Genomic DNA, 18,159 nt, shown 5'->3' with positions numbered 1-18,159 from the left:
ACCAAACGGGCCCTTCGTGTCTTCCCAAATACTGAAAAATACACACAATCAAATTCAGAAAAGAAATATTTGTCAAACATCACTTCAAGTATTTGATATGAATTATATTTAAGATATTTATAATAATAAAATAGGTATCACTCCTACTAAAAAAATAGCTCGGTAATCTAGAATAATTGAAGTTCAATTCGACGAAGAGGGCCTTGATTGAAGGATGCGAAATGGATAGAGACTGATTTAAATAACGTTCACAAACCAAGGCATCTTTTCTTATGCGAGGGAACGTACTAGTGTTACTTTCGGCGAGCGCCTCTCGGGAACCAAAACCAGGCGGTTTACCTTTCAATTATAATACTAAATGTGAAAGGAGCTGTGTCTTCGCCCGCTTTATACTCTTGCTACTTTTGCCCACCGCACTGATCTGATCTCATCTGCATCATTGCTGCTTCGTAACGCAAAGTAGAGTTAAGACAGTATTCCATACGTACGTGTCACAGTAGAGCTTTTGCTTTAGCATGAACATTGGATTAGCATTGGCATTAGAATTAGGATTAGTATAATCCAGAAAATTAACATTCTCTTTCCAGTTGGTAACTGTACTAACATCGCATTGCAGCTGTCTCATCGCATCCCATTGTGGGAGAGTGCTGTTTTTGTCTGATTCCTCAACTTTACCCAGTTCCATTGCAGCAGAGCCCGCCGAAAAGGTAAACCCTCCCAACCCTTAACACTCCCTCTCAAGCAAAGCATTACTTGTGCTGTCCACCCATTTCCCCAAATTTTTCGTTTGGGGTAAATTCTGAGTTTGGTGGGAGTGCTTATAACTACCATGTAAGAAGCAAAAACAAGGTCTTGATAAGCTCCATAGATCCTACCTCAATTGTTGTAGCTGTTGTTGCACAGTGACTGTGGAGTGTGGATCACAACTTTTATCATCGATGGGGACAAAACATTTCAATGGTAGAATGGCAGCACAATGTCTTCTTGACATTTGCCTCATCTTCCTTCTTTCTCTTGTTTCTTGCTCAGGTGAGTTTACTGTTCTGACTTGATTTGCTGTACATATAGATTTGTATTGTGCTTTTACATTTTAATCTGGGTTCTCTTGGGGATATGCATTTACATTTGTGTATGTAGCCGAGCATTTCTGTATATTATCAATGAGGGCTTGTGACATTACGTGCCTCTTGTCCTATCAACAACCTAGTCGATCTGATCTTTACATAACTAGTGTCTATTATGCTTTGAAACCAGGAGTTATTGTCTTGAGAAACTAGAATAGGGATAAAAGGAAAGTTTCTCTTTGTGTACTTCAACCATTTTCTGTATTGCTTTGTTTGATAAGGATCTAGATTTGATAAGCTTTTTGGGTTAGAATTTAAACATGAAAAGCACCTATCCGCACGCCAAGGGGCCAGTTATGTTAATGTCGAACAATATACACTAAGTTGGAAATGTTGAATCTGATGAGAACATAGCCCATTTGCCCCCACATTTCAGATATCCTGTAAACGATTTTTTCCCCCACTTTTACCCAAATTCTTAGTAGTATTTTTGTTATAAATGGGCTGAGGTTCTAATGAGAGTAAGCAGTTTATGCACCTCCCAGAGATAATAAAGACACATTCTTCATACCTATCCATATGGTTCATCTAGAGTTTCAACTGTCAACCATTTCATATTTTGCAGAGCCCAACATATTTTTCATATTATGATATTGCTGTCAGTATTCAAGTGTATAATTTTTGAGTCAATCTTTTCTGTCAGTATTTAAGTGTATAATTTTTAGGTCAATCTCATTGACCCATGTTGAGTTGTGGTTCACAAGAAGCCACCTCTCATGAGAATGTATAGTACACTTGGCACTCATTCCATCTACGTGATGTTCAGAGAGGTGAAGCCACACCCACTCTGGTACCATTCCAACTCAAACACATTTAACCATGGAGCTTCCATCCATTCATGCTCACGAGAGATAGTTTCTTGTGAGCCACTACTCATGAGACATGGGTCAATGAGTTTTACTCAATAATTACACTGTTAAATCCTGATAGCAATATCACAATTTGACTTGCCAGAGTATCTCCTATTTATTAATATATTTCATATGTTATCACAAGATTTAGTCATTGAGAATTTAATCTGGAATGTCTCGGGCCTCAAAAACTACTCTTGACTGCACTAGACACAGAAGAGTAAATGAATGCCCCATCAGTCCTTACAAGTTTTTATTGGTCACAGTTCTCTCTAGTTTGCACTGGCTGAACTGCACTTGTGTTCTGTGTATGATTTAGCAGGAATCTCTATTGGAGTGTCATATGATCCAAGAGACAACCACCTGTTATCTCCTAAGAAGTTGGTTCAACTGCTCAAGGAACATGACATATATCATGTTAGTCTTGTGGATGCTGATCCAATTGTTTTGGAAAGCTTATCCGGGACAGGGATTCAGGTGACTGTGAGCTTGAGCCACAAGGAAATGGAGGATATTGGAAAATCAAAGTTCCATGCAGCATTGTGGCTAAAGAAAAATGTCATGAGATTCAGACCAAATACCCTTATAACTGCTATTGAAGTCGGTCATAAATCAACGACGAAAGAGGCAATAACATCAGTTGTGTCCACCATGAAAGCCATTTACTCTGCTATTTCCTATGTAAATCTGGATGATTATATCAAGATTACGACAACCCTCTCATCGTCTCTGCTTCAAGATGCATTTTCAGGGCGTGCATGCACTTCCACCAAGGATTTGAAGCAGGTTCTTACTTCACTTCTGGATTTTATCTCTGAAACAGGTTCCTTCCTAGTAGTGAACACATTCATCAAACAAAATTCTGTCCACAGTGAAGATGTCAGTAACTTGATAGTAGCTGCTGCTACCAATGTGACGGCTTTTCTCCAGTATCCAGATATTCGTATAGCCGTAGATGTTCTTTGTTTGAGCTCTTCTACAGAAGACATATTTTTAAACACCAAGAATATTTGGGTTCAAGTGCCTAATCAAGGTTTTAATAGCACAAACATGCTTGCATTGCTGGTAAAAATGAGGTCTTTGAACTGTTCTCCACAGAAAGAGTTAGGTAGACTAGAACAGTTTCCCTCCACATCCAGAGAACTTTTGGACATAAATTCTAACACTACAAGGAATGATGCACGATTAAATTCTTCTTTGATTGGGGAGACTACTCCAACTACACCTGTCACTACCCCCATCACCACGCCCACAACTCCCACGATTACACCCACAACACCAGTAACAACTCCTGTTACTACACCAATCATAACACCCACCACTCCCACCACTCCCACAACTCCTGTGACAACGCCAGTCACAACCCCCACCACTCCAATGACACCCACCACTCCAACAACACCCACAACTGGTTCAACTTGGTGCATAGCGAAGCCTGGTGTGGCAGACACAAGCCTGCAAGTTGCCCTGGATTATGCCTGTGGCCTTGGAGGTGCAGACTGTTCAGCAATACAACAAGGAGGTGCTTGCTATAATCCAGATACTGTTGCAGGTCACGCCTCCTATGCTTTTGACAGCTACTACAAGAAGAATGGCATGACTCCTGCTAGTTGCGATTTCGGTGGCAATGCAGAGGTGACAACTCAAGATCCAAGTAAGTTTCTCATATTCTCTTTTTGTTAACTTTTTCACTCTTTGTTTCAAAGCATCAGATGCCTTACCTTTGCATACATTCCTAAGAGATTTTTGTTGACAAATGCTTTAGGGATTATGCTTGTTTGATGTACAGCAAATTTATTTCAAGCCATTGCCCAACTGAACTCATATTCTCTTTTTGTTAACTTTTTCACTCTTTGTTTCAAAGCATCAGATGCCTTACCTTTGCATACATTCCTAAGAGGTTTTTGTTGACAAATGCTTTAGTGATTATGCTTGTTTGATGTCCAGCAAATTTGTTTCAAGCCATTGCCCAACTGAACTTTTATATGCTTGTTTGTTTGATGTCTTCTTTTACCTAGAAGTGTTTAGATGATAGATGAGCTAAATTCATAATTCTCACTTTATACATCTCCTGATAGGTACGATGTAGGAATCTCATGTACATCTTGAATTATAGGCTTGTAGAACAATTTCATATGCCTCTATTGTTCTATAATAGTATAATCTATTGGATTGAATTCCCTGAATATGTATGCAACTCTTGCATTTGACATATTTCCTTATGGCTTATAAAAAATATAATTAGGCACATATCAAGAGAGCAATTTTGATATCTTCTTAGATCTTCTGAATGCAATATAAAGTTTGCAGATTCCTGAAATGACTGGCCTTTTTGTTGTTGCTTGTTGTGTCTCAAGAAAAGAAGTTATAAGCTTGTTAACTGCTGCTTGTATGTACAATTAACAATTCTGTCTTCAATGTGTTGTTGCTTGTTGTGTCTCGAGAAAAGAAGTTATAAGCTTGTTAACTGCTGCTTGTATGTACAGTTAACAATTCTGTCTTCAATATTGTAACTGATGTCCCAGTAAAGCAAATAAACTGCATTGAATTTATTTGTTAATATTCATGAAGGAAACACAACTATCAGAAGAGATGCTTTATCCGTTTTTTGTTCAGAGTTCACTACAATCACACCTTAAATATTATATTAGAAAGGAAATGAGCAGCACATAGATCCATAATACCTCTCAATAGAATCCTAATCTTTAGCTGTCTGGACACGTTGCTCTTATTATTTACAAGTACTCAGAAAAGGCTCGTATAATGTGTAAAGGTTAGCCTGAGGGGGCAATCTTGGAAATGAATTTCTGGTTCAAAATAGAGTGCTCCATCCTATTAAAGCCTCTAAATCATTCATTGACTCTTTCTACACGTAATGCCTGTCCTGATACCCCCAATAGAATTTCTGTAATTTTTCTGTGGTGATAAAGATACAAAATGCTTCTACAGAGTTATGCTCATCTCTTCTATTTTATTAAGTGTTTTTGACTCTATTTGAAATACTTCAAAATCCTGCATTTCTCAATGACCTTTAATTTTGTGGGATATATTTACTAATTAATTTCTTTCCTTAAAATTTTGACAGGTTCTGGAACGTGCACATTTTCAGCAGGGTATATACTAGCTAGCGAGATACTTCTTTCTGTATTTGACAACATTTTCTAATGCATTTACGAATACATTTTGATGCTAAATAATGATCGTGTTTGTTTACATTTTATTCTATTATTGTGCTAGTACAGACTACAAAATTGATGTTTCTTTTCTTAAATGTTTACAGTAGCAGCGGTTCATCTGTTCTTAACACAAGCATCGGGAATGGAGGCTTGGGGAACATTGCACCCACTAATAGCAGTGATGCAGCATCCATCATCGTCTGTTTACCAATTTTCTTCACCTTGATTTGCTTGATACTTTCTATTCTGATAGGCCAGCGGCTTTAACGACTGCATATTCATCTCCTCAGGCTGAGTTAACAAGAAGAAACAAGGTATCTTAGTGGAATAGCTAGCATAGATGATGCACAGGAAAACTTTGTCCAAATTCTTATATATTTCTTTCAGAACTTTATTTGCTGTTGTGTGGCTCTAATTCTTTGTAAGAGGTGTGACTGAAAATATTTGGCAGGCAAGCTATAGGATGGACCCATTGGTCCAGCATTTTCCAGTGCACTATAAAGCCAAAGCTGTATAAAAGCCCATTTCTGCAATACTGACCTTCTATACTTTGCACCCAAGTTCTCAGAAAGCAAGGGTTACATTAATCAGGTGGGCATCGTTGTCCATCTGCACGTCTGCTGCCTCAGGAATGCTGGAGGTGACATTATGAAGCAGCAGCGTCTCGCCTCAGTTGCATCTTCCTGTATGTTAGATATATTGGTCTTAGTCACATCAAAAGCAGTAGCAATATCAAAATCCCCAAGGTCAGGATTGTATTTGTGTTGAGACCCAGTAAATTTATATGTATAGTACATTTTAAAATTGTTTTTGGTAGTCAAGAAACAATGTGAATTTGTTTGTTGTCATAATCCAGCATTATCGTAAAGTTGGGATGATTTTCTGAGGCTGTGGATATGTTATGTAGGATCAAATTGCATAACTACCATAATTTGTTAAATGTGTTGTTTTTACTTGGTTCATGTTGTAGTCTTCTATTATTGGCGTTAATCCATATTCCCAATTCAATATCATGTGGGTTTGATAGGAAAATCATTTTGTAGCATCTGAATGAGCTTCAATGCCAGCAGCACTGAAATTATTCATGATTGTTAACTTATTTTTGGTTTAGTAGTTTTCTTCTATTTTTAATTGGAAACTACCATAGCCTAAACTGTGTTAGAAAGTGAGCAACCTGAGAAAGCAGTGCTAGAATCGGAATGAGATAAATTAATAGGTTTAGAGCAATGAATTATCATCTTATGCAGCAATGTATTATGCAGTTCTAATTTAATCAGTTCAATACTTTCTCAGCCATTTTTATTGGTAGTCATTATGCTTTCTTGGTTTGAAGTGTTCTATGCAAATATTCTGTTCTCCCGTTTTCTAAATGTGTCTGCAGTTACATTCAGAACAAGACTAGATAGTCAATTGCATGGAATCATGTCAGATCGGAGAAACATATAAAACGGAAATACTTCTTTTAGCAGTGGTTAAAACTTGAAGTGGACTCATTTACAAGTTTGACAGATTGCTTGTTCAGAATCTTTTAATATGCATTTTGGCATGCTGCAATTTTGAGTTTGTTAGACTTCTGTTGGATCATACATAATAATCTAAGTTACTGATTCGGATGCGGATTCCAAAGCCAATGCGGGCTTTATTTTTTTTTGGGGAGGGGGGATGCAGATGCGTCTCTCTCTCTCTCTCTCTCTCTCTCTCTCTCTCTCTCTCTCTCTCTATATATATATATATATATTATGTGTACGCAAAGAAACCAAATAAGTAATTTCAGTCTTGTATTCTTACCTTCAAGATCAAAAGATGATGTACATTGTTTCTTTCAAGCATTTTGTTTGGATGCAAAACCCCTATTAAGTTATTTGTACAAGGTACATAATCTGCAATCTGTTTACTTGTTTCAGATTTTAGGCAAAGATCAATTTGAAAAAAAATCCTGCCCTATAATTTGAAGAGAGAATTTCTCTCACTATTTATCACAAAAGTGGCAACTTAAAATGCTCTCAAACTTGAAAAGGTCTGTAAAGTTCATTTTGCTATAAAGCTCATCTAGACAGCAGCCCAAGAGAAACCCTTGCAAATAAACCTATTGCAATTTAGAAGGAGCTGTGGAATCAGTTTTGTAAGCCATTTTGAAGCACTCAACATATAGTATTATTTGGTTGAAGTTTTCACCCAGAGTTTCTCCTAGGCATTAATGTCTCATTGCTGTTCAAATCTTATCATATCGCTCTTATCTTTCATACATTTGTTTAATTAATTTACTCATTTTACTCATGATTTAAGCCTAATAGAACCATGCCACATGTTTAAAAAATATTTTAAAATATTTGTCTTTCTTTTCTGGGTGAGGAAGCCTGTGATCCTCCTGGGTGCCATCCAAACAACATTGACAGGCACCCGGATGCATCCGGATGCCCGAGACATCTGCCTGCATTCGGGTGCTTGTGAGTGGCACCCACAGTGCACCCATCTGCCTCCAGTGCATCCGCTTCCATATCCAGCCTCCAGGGGGCCAAATGGGTAACTTAGAATTATTAATAACTATAAGTTAGAAGTTGCATTTGGTGATCAAAATCATCAACTTTTGTAGGACATCATCTTATTTATTGTTGCTCTTACATTCAACATGATTACAAGTAAAATATTAAAAACATTTTCTTTTTCCTACATATTATCTCTTATATAATTTGGTTTTCCATGTAAAAAGGTCAAACGATGGACATTTGTGTCTTCACTAATGTGGTATGCCTACAAGGGAAACATTTACTATTACATTTTTATAATGTGGATGCGGTAATTCACCGGTAGCATTTGTAATAGCATTTAGGTCCAAACCTAAATGGTACATTTGATAGGCATGTAGGGGTTTGTTATCAGATTCAGAACAAGGATACATAGGTCATCATCTGATTGAAAACAACAATGATTCTCATAAACTTTTGTTGGATGCTTTTCAATTTAGTTGACAGCATTTCACAGCTATGGTTGACATAATTGCATGAAAATGTTGTTTGGCACCTTGTCATAAATTTGATTCTTTTGGGGTATCATATCAACTCACATGTTTTTGAGCCCTTAACAATATGCATTTTGCAGCTGTTTTTCTAGAGAAAGTTTAAATGTGGCATTGTAAGTGAAATTATAATTTCCTCAAGGCGGAGTCTGTCCTAATCAAAAGTAATGCATATAAATAAGCATAAATTGACCTAAACTAGTTAATAATGCTAGATGGGACATTTGAACTAATAATTTGCTGTAGCGATTTGAGGAAATATAAATGAATGAATGAATGTACTTAACTACGTGACCCAAAAATGCATGTTAATTTGAAATGACATAGGAATTTGAAATAGGTGATGGTAGTTCTCGGATCGCTTTGGAATTGGAAAATATAATGTTTACCCAATGGATTGACAAGACTGGGGATAGGGTCTAGTTTATCTCATTCCAAGGCAATTACTAGATTTGCACTTGTGAACATTTACTATGGAATTAGTTCACCGGATTTGTAGTTCCCTTTCTCTACATTGGAGTGATATTTAGGGATTGGTAGTTTGGCAGTAATTATAATTCGTAGCTATCATTCAGAAATGTGTTAAGAAAGATTGGAATCACTACTCCTAAAGGAGACAATATTTCGATATAACTTAAAAGTTGAACTTAAGTAATACAAAAAGAAGCGAAATGACTCTTTATAAATATTTATTTATAATTTAATAGTAAATTAAAATTACAATATCACAATATCATTGTATTATAAATTTTAAATAGTTAATCAATTGCTATATGGTTAAGGAAGGGAGTCGTAGTCCTCTGCTAGTTGGGATTTACACGATGCACCACTTTCTGTCATTGTTTGTTTAGCTTAAAATATTGTGTATGTACATACGTGGATTTTATGCAGGTTGCAGGTATCAGGTATCAACTTCTTTGAATTGCCAGGATGAGCGTACTTTATCGCATTATCTCAATGGTAAAAGAGGGGAGATAAATTTTTGAGTCCAAATCCTAAATCTCTAAGCCATTTCTTGTAGAAAAATTAGGAAAAATATCTTAGTTGTATACCTTTCGAATTTGTCGAATGGCGTTAATTCGTGATTATAACCCTTTAGTTTGATTTTGTATGTGTTTTGATATGATGGGTTTTCGTATTTTACTTTATGAGTCCTTAGTGAATTTTCTATTAATTAAATTTAATTAAAAGATTAAATTAATGATTTAATTTAATAGAAAATTATTATGATATTTTAATATTTAATTAATTGAGAATTAATTAAATAAAAAGAATTAAATTTAAAGATAAAAGTTATAAGAATAAATTTAGAATGTCATAATATTTATTTAATTTAATAATAATATATTTAGAGTTCATTTTTAAATAAATGTTAAATAATAATATTATTAGTTAAGTTAATAAATATTTTATCAATTAAGTTTAAAAAATAAATTAAAAAGCGAAAATATATTAATTTATTAAAAGTTTTAAGTTCGCATAATGTATGCATGAGATTAAAATATAAGAAATTAATTAAAAAGATAAAACAAGTGAATTTAATAAAAATATTTTAATTGCATAATGCGTGCATGAGTTTAAAATTTAATTAATTAATTAAAAAAAAGTCAAGTGAAAATTAAATAAAGCAATTTAATTAATTAATGAATGTGTATGGAAAATATAAAATAAAGATAAAGAAAAGTTAATTTAGAGTTGGGGGTTGTGAGCAAGGAGTCCTCTTGGGTGATTGCACAATTAGTGCCTCAAATTGAGGAGAGAACTCCTTATCACTAATTGAGGGTTCATTTTTTAGAGGATAAAAGTTTTGGGAAGGAACCGCAAATTTTGGAAGGGGAATTTTGGAAAATTTTTTAGAGAGAAGTTTTTGGATAGAAGTGAATTCTCTCACAAATCTTTTGAGCGTTGCGATTTTAGCATCAGAATCCAGGTACATGCTTGTGTTTTGAATTGCACAGTTAATTACGTTATTTAAATAATTCTGTCTTCTTCATGACTATAGATATTTGAATTTCTTTGTGATGAACTCGTGAATATTTCAATATTGTGAATTATTGAATGCATGTTAATATCTATGTGTTCGTAGAGATTTAAAATATGGTAAAGGAAAACCTCGTTCTGTAGATTTTAATAGTCTTAATTTTATTCGGGAAGAGGTTGGAATAATATGAAAATTTGATTGCTTCATTAGATTCTTCCTATCAGGGTACGCGTGGATATTATGTTAAATAATAATAAAAAATAAATATGTTTTATCATTTTTTTTTGTTATAATTAAATTTTATATTAATAAAACTTTATAAATAAAATTTAATTGAAATCGAATTACAAATAAAAAAATTATATATATATATATGGAAGGGTGGGGGGGAGACCCACCCCCTCCTTTATTCTTTTTCTCGTGCGTATAGGCAGCGGACTCTACTATTTCAGTAGGTACGACTGCTGATGCATTGTACTTTGCTATGACAACAACAGAGTTGCTGCGCATGCGCAGGTCGACGGGCCTTAAAACGTATATGTTATAATTTTTATTAAAGTTTATATATATATATATATATATATATATATATATATATATATATATATATATATATATATATATATATATATATATATATAAAATCTTATAACATATAATTATAAAATCTTATAACATATAATTATATATAAAATCTTATTTTATATATATATATAAAATTTCATATATATTAAATGTTATTTAATATATAATATTAATAAATTTTAATTTATAAAATGTTAATGAGTTATTATTTTATTAATAAATTCGTAATTGTTTAGTAATAATTTAAATTATGTTTAAATAAACTATTATTATTAATAATTTAATCAAGTGATTTAAATCATGATAATATTTGATTGAGTCTTAATTAAGTTATTATTAAAATGATTTAGGATCGTAAATGGTGAATTATATACTTTATTAAATAATTAAATTAAATGTGGTTTAATTAAGATTAATTAATAAGAGAAGTTGTTTAGTTAAGTTTTAAATTTAGTAAATCACTATAATACTGATTTTATTAAGATCATAGATTATTTTCCTTGGAAATCAACAAGCATTATTTCAATAATTCAAATAAATGATTACTACCTTGGGATTTTTAGAAAATTGACCTAAAATTAAATAGGGGTAACTTTGTAAATTATTTAAAAACAAGAATGGGTTAATTATAAGGGTGAACTATAAGACTATTTACTTGAAACATACACTGAAACGAAAATTGAAACCTTATCGATTAACTCAAAAACTAAGTGCTTGCAAATCAAACCGAACTACAAACTACACTGTTCTGTATGTTGTTTGTGTTTCTTTTGGGTTTTGGGTTAACTAGAATGTTGACCAATCTTAGGATGTTACCAGAGGCTCGGGGGTTATGTGATTATGATGCTATGCTGATTTGATCTCGATCTTTTATACTCAACCATGGTAATGTGTCTGGTATGCTCAATGAGATGTTTTGATGCATTGATTGTTTTTGCTTTTTAGGGTTCTCTTGTGAAACTGAGGTGAAATGTATGACCTACTTGACTTAACCATTTTTGAGTCCCTTATTAGTTATATTTGAATTTCTTTCCAGTCGCTTTGATAAGATTACAATGGGATTAAAATGAACCTAATAAGAGTCTTTGTATGTTCTCGCCCACGCCTTGAGTGCTAGTACAGACTAGGGTGGGAGTAGAGAGAATGCTTGGTTGCGACCTTGCATTCCGTAGTATGCCTTGTCAGTACGAGAGGATACTAGTGGCCGCATAGGGATCACTAGGGACCCGGGGTCCTAAGAGACTACCAGGGTAACTCCAACATGATTCGTGTGATGACACTTGCCAGCTTACATAGTAGGTTTCCTATGTGTCTTTGTGTGCCTCTGGCTCTAGATGTCGATCTATTTTGGAACCTTTGAGGTAGAATACTTTTAGGATTTCCTAGACTTAGAGAGTACTTGTGTTTTGTGATTTGATATCCTATTTGGGACTTGAGACTATCTCCTCAGCACAGTGGGAGTGGGCCATTTAGGTTCCATGCGGTCAGGTGGTAGTGCTTTGTACTCTTACCATTGAGATCCATCCACAGTCATTGTGGCTGGAGCATTCCTTGTCGGCATTTACTTTCATTCTACATATGTATCATTTTGATGGATGGTTATACTTTATGATGGATGTTTATATCTTTTATGATGGATGGATATATCATGTATGGTGTATGGTTTCATTTATTTTATTGTACCTTGTATCATGGATCCGAGGATGATGATGTATTTCTATTTCTACCTATGTGTATTCTTTTAGTCTTTCATACCTTGTGACATGTACAGTGGATGATTGAGCATTCCGAATTTCATTTGCCAAGAGGCATTTAGAATAAATATATATTATTTAAATGGACTTTGGACTTTTAATTATTCTTTCATGTGGATGTGGTAATTGTTAGACTTAGTATTAATTAAATTTAAATGTGACTCAAACGTCATGGGATCCTTAAGGAATGTAACCTGTACTGTATGCTTATAGTTGATTATATGTTATTGCTTCTGCTACTATGTGTTTGATGTGTATGATTTAACTTTCTTTGAAAAAAAAAAAAGTTTGGCAAACTTAGTAAAACTTTAGGTTAATTCTTTTGGATCCCTTGGCAGGGCATTACACTTAGTGCTATCTTTGACCTGATCTGGTTTCTCCATTGCCTCAGGGGCTTTGTTGACTTCATGGAGGACCACCACAGATACTCCTACCTCGCCTACTGCTCCTCTGTTGATATCACTAGCTTTGATTTGAGATCCAGAGCTCGTGGCTGTTATGCCTAGGCCAATGCCTTACTTAGCTCAATAGGGATTGATATTGATTGTCTCCCTCCTTACCATTTCTCACTAGATGCTCATGCTCATCTGCATCCCTCACAGGGTGAGTTGAATGGGCATGTCAGACTTGATATTTATAGACAGTACACCACCACGACTTGGGTTAACCTACATGGCGGTCTGCGCCCGTAGATGACCTTGTACTTGGAGCATTTTCTTGAGATCCACAAGGGGATTATTGTGCGCCCTTTCTACTTGAGCTTGCGTTGGAGCCATGCCCTTCATATCTCCTTGGGGTCCTTTAGAGTGGGTTCACACAGGCTGTGTTGCTAGACCAATCACCACTTGGTTAGAGATGAATAAATCTGTTGCTTGTGTACTCTATCTGAGACGGAGACAGAGATCCATTTCATCTTTAGATGTCCCATCTACTATGAGATCATAGGCAGGTTTCATTGCCTATTCAAAGACTGTAGATCTTTGTCGGCCTTCTTCAGCTATCCCCGATCAACAGTGTTTAGCTGTCTACCTCTGCGAGACTTTGCGACTCTATGACCACACTTTACAGCTCACGTTTCCTTAGAGTTAGGCCTTGGATCAGCTCATCACAACCTTCTTCTGCCCTTGTCACCCTCTACGGGGAGGAAGCAACCACCGGATACACCTACATCGAAAAACACCATATCTGTTTGATCACGTCATAGATTCATTAGGCAATGACATTCTACTCTTAGGGATACTCGGATTTGGGCTTAGGCTCTTGGTCTCCCTAGATCTTATCCCTTAGTGATGGATTTCTTTGTATCGAAAAAGGATATCTAGTCCTCCTCTCGTCTATTCATTCTTGTTTTCTCTCTTTGTTTTGTTTTGTTGCTTGTCATTTTTCAGACACCGTTTGGTACTCTCACTGGGTTGCTTTTTTGCCCTGTTGTATCTTTCAATCTCGTAGACCCTTCGTTGGTCTTTTGTGGACATTAGTATCATTATCTTATCTTATCTTGTGACCCTAGATTTGTACTTGTGTTCTGCATTGTTTGGTTCAATTTAGCTTCTTGTGTGCATCTTGATGTTTGAGGGTTAGTCACACACACACACACACACACACACACACACACACACAATGGCAAGGTTTTGAGAGTTGGTGGTATTTATATATATATAGTGGTAGGGTTATCATTGTGTCACTATGGGGAATGTTTAGTTGGGTTAACCCATGAAAACATGTACAAAAATGATTGAAAGCAACATTCTTTAGTTATGCAAAAGCTCCTTGGAATGCTTGTGTAGAACTAGATTCCTATTACTATTCCAATTGCAAAGTGCAAAATATATAGTTCTCAAATCTCAAATGTATAAAATGAATGATTTGAATGCTTTTTACTACAAGAACATAGCAACACATAGTACAAACTTGTGTTTATTCAATCCAAAGTGAGAATCAACCAATTTTTTTTCTCTTGTGTGTGTGATTGGAAAGAGTACATATGCAACCATAAGGACTTCTCCATACTCATAAATGTGTCATGACACATACAAGGGTTTGAGTCAAAGTGGGAAACATATGAATAGAAGTATGCATGTGCATAGATGTAAATGAGTGAATCGTGAGGACACTTGGAGACTACAAAGTTACACGAGCCTACTCAAAGTGAGCAATTTATGCATAGAAGTGTGTCACTATGGGAAATGTTTACATGGGTCAATCCATGAAAACATGTACAAAATGGTTGAAAACAACATTCTTTGGCTATGCACAAGTCCTTGGAATGCTTGTGTAGAACTAGATTCCTCATAATGTTCCAATTGAAGTACATAATATGAATGATATTAGTGAAAAGAGTTCTCAAATCTTAAATGTCTAAAATGAATGCACTGAATGCTTTTGACTACAAAAGCATAGCAACACATAGTACAAACTTGTGTTTATTCAATCCAAAGTGAGAATCAACCCAATTTTTTTTTGTTATTTTGTTATTGGAAAGAGTACATATGCAACCATAATGACTTCTCCATAATAAAAAATGTGTCATGACACATAAAAGGGTTTGAGTCAAAGTGGTAAACATATGCATAGAAGTATGCATGTGCATAGATTTAAATAAGTGAATTGTGAGGACATTTGGAGACTACAAAGTTATATGGGCCTATTCAAAGTGGGCAATTTATGCATACTAGGAAAATCTATAAGAATGTGTAAATGCATTCATGAAGGTAAGTAGAAATTATATATGGATATACAAAACAAACAAGGAGGTGGCGTATGGAAATGAACCAAAATTTGCACAAATTCAACCATATTGTCAATACATCTAGGTATCAAAAATCTCTTCAAAACAATAATAGTAGTAAATGAAAAGTGGCACGGAGTATACAAAACCACCACTATTGGTGTATATAAAATTTGAACATCAATGAGGATGCTAACCTAGAATATATGATGCCCCCACAAAATAAGCTTAGAACAATGAGCTATGGAATTATATTTTTCATAAGTACTAAACAAGCTCTTCCTATATAGATAAGATCTACCATTGATTAAGTTTGAGTTAAAGGCATGTTCATCCTAATTATGTTGCACATGAAGTATAATACATATTACCGAAAGAAAGAACATGTGTTGATTAATGCCTCCAACACTTGAATCTAGTAGGAAGAGTTCTATAGGTTTGCATACAAATCTTAACTATTACATCATAAGGAAATATATATAGAAGACATATCTAACATGCATAAGGGATTCCACAATAAACACATGATATAAGTGGGAAAATCTCATTTGGTTAAAAACCCTATAGTCCAAAAGAACATTGCTATTATAGTATCTAAAATAAAATGTTACAATTAAATATCAACCTAATTTAGGGCCGACAGTCTGGTAGTAATTATAATTCATAGCTATCATTCAGAAATGTGTTAAGGAAAATTGGAAACACTACTCTTTAGTCATATACATACACTCTTAAGGACGATTGGATATGATGAAAGTGTCTAAAGAAGACAATATTTCAATACAACGCAAAAGTTGAATTTTAAAAAAAAAGGAAGGGCGAGTCTATGACCACAATGATGACCATGTGATCACGAACTTGTCACATCAAGGGGGCAAATCAAAGTTGAACTTGTACTTTTCTTGTGATTACAAACTTGTCCCATAAAAATAAAATTGATAATAAATTTGACTTTGGGAAGGGCGAGTTTGTAACCACTAGGGGAAAGTCCCTAATAACTACATTATTTTTGTCATGTTTAGTCTCAATTATTAACAAGGTTGCATGGGGACGAGGATACTTGTGTACTTATGGTACGAGATGGGTGCAGGGGTAGCTATTTTTCAAAATAGGGGACAAGAATACTTGGGCATGCCAAATTTGTTTTTTATATAACATAATATTTATAGAATATCTAAAATTATGAGTCATCACAATGGTTTTTCAAAACAAGATTAGTGATAAAGTTTGCAAATGCAATGTGTTGTTTCTAGTTTCAAATTTGCAATATGTTTGTAATAATAATATATGATAAATATTTAGATGCATAACATAGAAGATAAACTTTAAACATGAACAAGAAGATCATAAATCATATAACAATGACAAATTGAAAACTATAGATTTCTAACTTGAATAATTGTAACACACGTATCAATAACCAATCACACATACTAATAGCTAATCATTTTTTAAAGGCTTTTGGCCCATTTGTGCACTACTATTGAGACATTTCACAAAAACTATTATGACATTTGACCACAAGTATTGGCATTTCTGAGTGAATGACTATTGGGGTAAAACATAGTAGTAATACGACAACACTTTGAAAATGCCATTTTTTGATAATTTGGTGTCCAACAATCTATACAGAGAAATCCATGAATACCCAGAAGTTGAAACCTAAGCTTTAAGCTTTTAACTCACATACATAGCTACACTTTAAAAAACATCAAAATTTGACTTATGGTTTAGGAGTTCTAAGTGTGTGAAGTTAGCATGAGTGGCTATTGAGGACTTTGTCCTATCACGTCCCACATTAAAGTTTGTATGAATATAATTTTGTTTGTTAATAGGTGTAATACACTTGGATGGGGATATTTGGCAAGTGAATAGGGTAAATGATGAGGCCTTGAGCCTATGACCACAATGATGACCATGTGAACATAAACTTGTCCAATATAAAGGGGCCATATCAAAGTTGAACTTCCAATTTTCTAGTGATCACAAACTTGTTCTGTAAAAATTTATAAGTCAAAGTTGAATTCGAATTTGACTTTGGGAAGGGTGAGTTTATAACCACTAGGACATCCTCACATTAGACATTGAAGGGGTGAAATCAAAGTAGATAATATATGTATAGAAGTTTGTGTGTGAATAGGTGCAATAAAAAATGGATACACATGGATGGGGAAATTTGGTAAGTGAATAGGAATGTGTTTAATAGGTGAGTAAGTGACATGGGGCAAATGGTTAGGCATTGCAAAAAAATATGTATAATTTTGCATGTCTATCTATTGGGGCATTTTTAAAAAATTGGGCATAAGACTAATTGGAAAATTTTAAGCCAATAGGCTTTATGTGGGAACTTTGTTCATGGAAATAGCTTTTTCTTGTTAAGCTGATAGACTTTACATAGGAACTTTGTTCTCAAAAGTAACTTTTTTATGCTAGAAAACTGTTAGCCCTCTTCTTGAAAAGTTTTCTATTTTGGCTATACACTTCAATTATTTTCTCTTATTCCAAAGAAATTAGCATATGATTTTAAAAATTAACAAGTTAATCTATTTTTTTTCCTTTAGAAGATCTAAATTTATTTTTGATTTTTAAAAATTGATTTAGATTTTAGTTTTCCAAATGATTATAGTTTATTTTTAGCTTTTCGAATTAGTTTAGTTTTTATAATTGTTTTACTTTGTTTTTGCTCTTATCTTTATCCATGCTATATTTTTTTTCATGTTATTTTCCTACTAATTCTTCATTAGCGTTTTCTTATGTGGTGATATGTTTATATGATCATCTTATTCATATATGATAAATTAAATATATAATAATAATATTTTTTAGTCTATTTAAAATATTTTTGGTGATTTTATTTTATTTATGTAAAAAATTATTTAACTATTTTAGAAAATGCAAATACATTGACACTTAAATTAGAAATACCTTGAGATCTAAAGTAGCT

The 18,159-nt window shown here is 34.1% G+C and overlaps 1 protein-coding gene across 6 annotated transcripts; it reads left to right on the top strand.

Annotated features, from left to right (window-relative positions):
* Nucleotides 1–344: 344 nt before the first annotated feature.
* LOC149543031 (glucan endo-1,3-beta-glucosidase 2-like) lies at nucleotides 345–6,113 on the top strand. 6 transcript variants are annotated; one of them, XM_089797966.1, is made up of 7 exons: nucleotides 345–484; nucleotides 617–707; nucleotides 904–1,029; nucleotides 2,298–3,629; nucleotides 5,061–5,088; nucleotides 5,256–5,465; nucleotides 5,603–6,113. In XM_089797966.1, the coding sequence occupies exons 3-6, from the start codon at nucleotides 939–941 to the stop codon at nucleotides 5,416–5,418; spliced, it is 1,614 nt and encodes a 537-aa protein (XP_089654092.1). In that variant the 5' UTR covers nucleotides 345–484; nucleotides 617–707; nucleotides 904–938; the 3' UTR covers nucleotides 5,419–5,465; nucleotides 5,603–6,113. The 6 variants fall into 6 exon arrangements, with proteins under 6 accessions (XP_089654092.1, XP_089654088.1, XP_089654093.1 ...); XM_089797962.1 differs by having other exon boundaries at nucleotides 2,295–3,629; XM_089797967.1 differs by lacking the exon at nucleotides 345–484 and having other exon boundaries at nucleotides 629–707; nucleotides 5,256–6,113.
* The last annotated feature ends 12,046 nt before the right edge of the window (nucleotides 6,114–18,159 follow it).

Source organism: Cupressus sempervirens, chromosome 8 (genome assembly GCF_028749045.1).
Source record: "Cupressus sempervirens isolate cs-2001-9-10 chromosome 8, ASM2874904v1, whole genome shotgun sequence".
NCBI lineage: Eukaryota > Viridiplantae > Streptophyta > Pinopsida > Cupressales > Cupressaceae > Cupressus > Cupressus sempervirens.
Note: the sequence above shows the minus strand (reverse complement) of the source record. Positions and strands in the feature narration are given on the sequence as shown.

Excerpts from the sequence above, each read along its gene's own strand:
- LOC149543031 (XM_089797962.1), top strand. The coding sequence starts at position 939 with ATGGGGACAAAACATTTCAATGGTAGAATGGCAGCACAATGTCTTCTT. Across the intron at positions 1,030-2,294 it reads TTCTCTTGTTTCTTGCTCAG|CAGGAATCTCTATTGGAGTG; the intron begins GTGAGTTTACTG and ends TGTATGATTTAG. Across the intron at positions 3,630-5,060 it reads GGTGACAACTCAAGATCCAA|GTTCTGGAACGTGCACATTT; the intron begins GTAAGTTTCTCA and ends AAATTTTGACAG.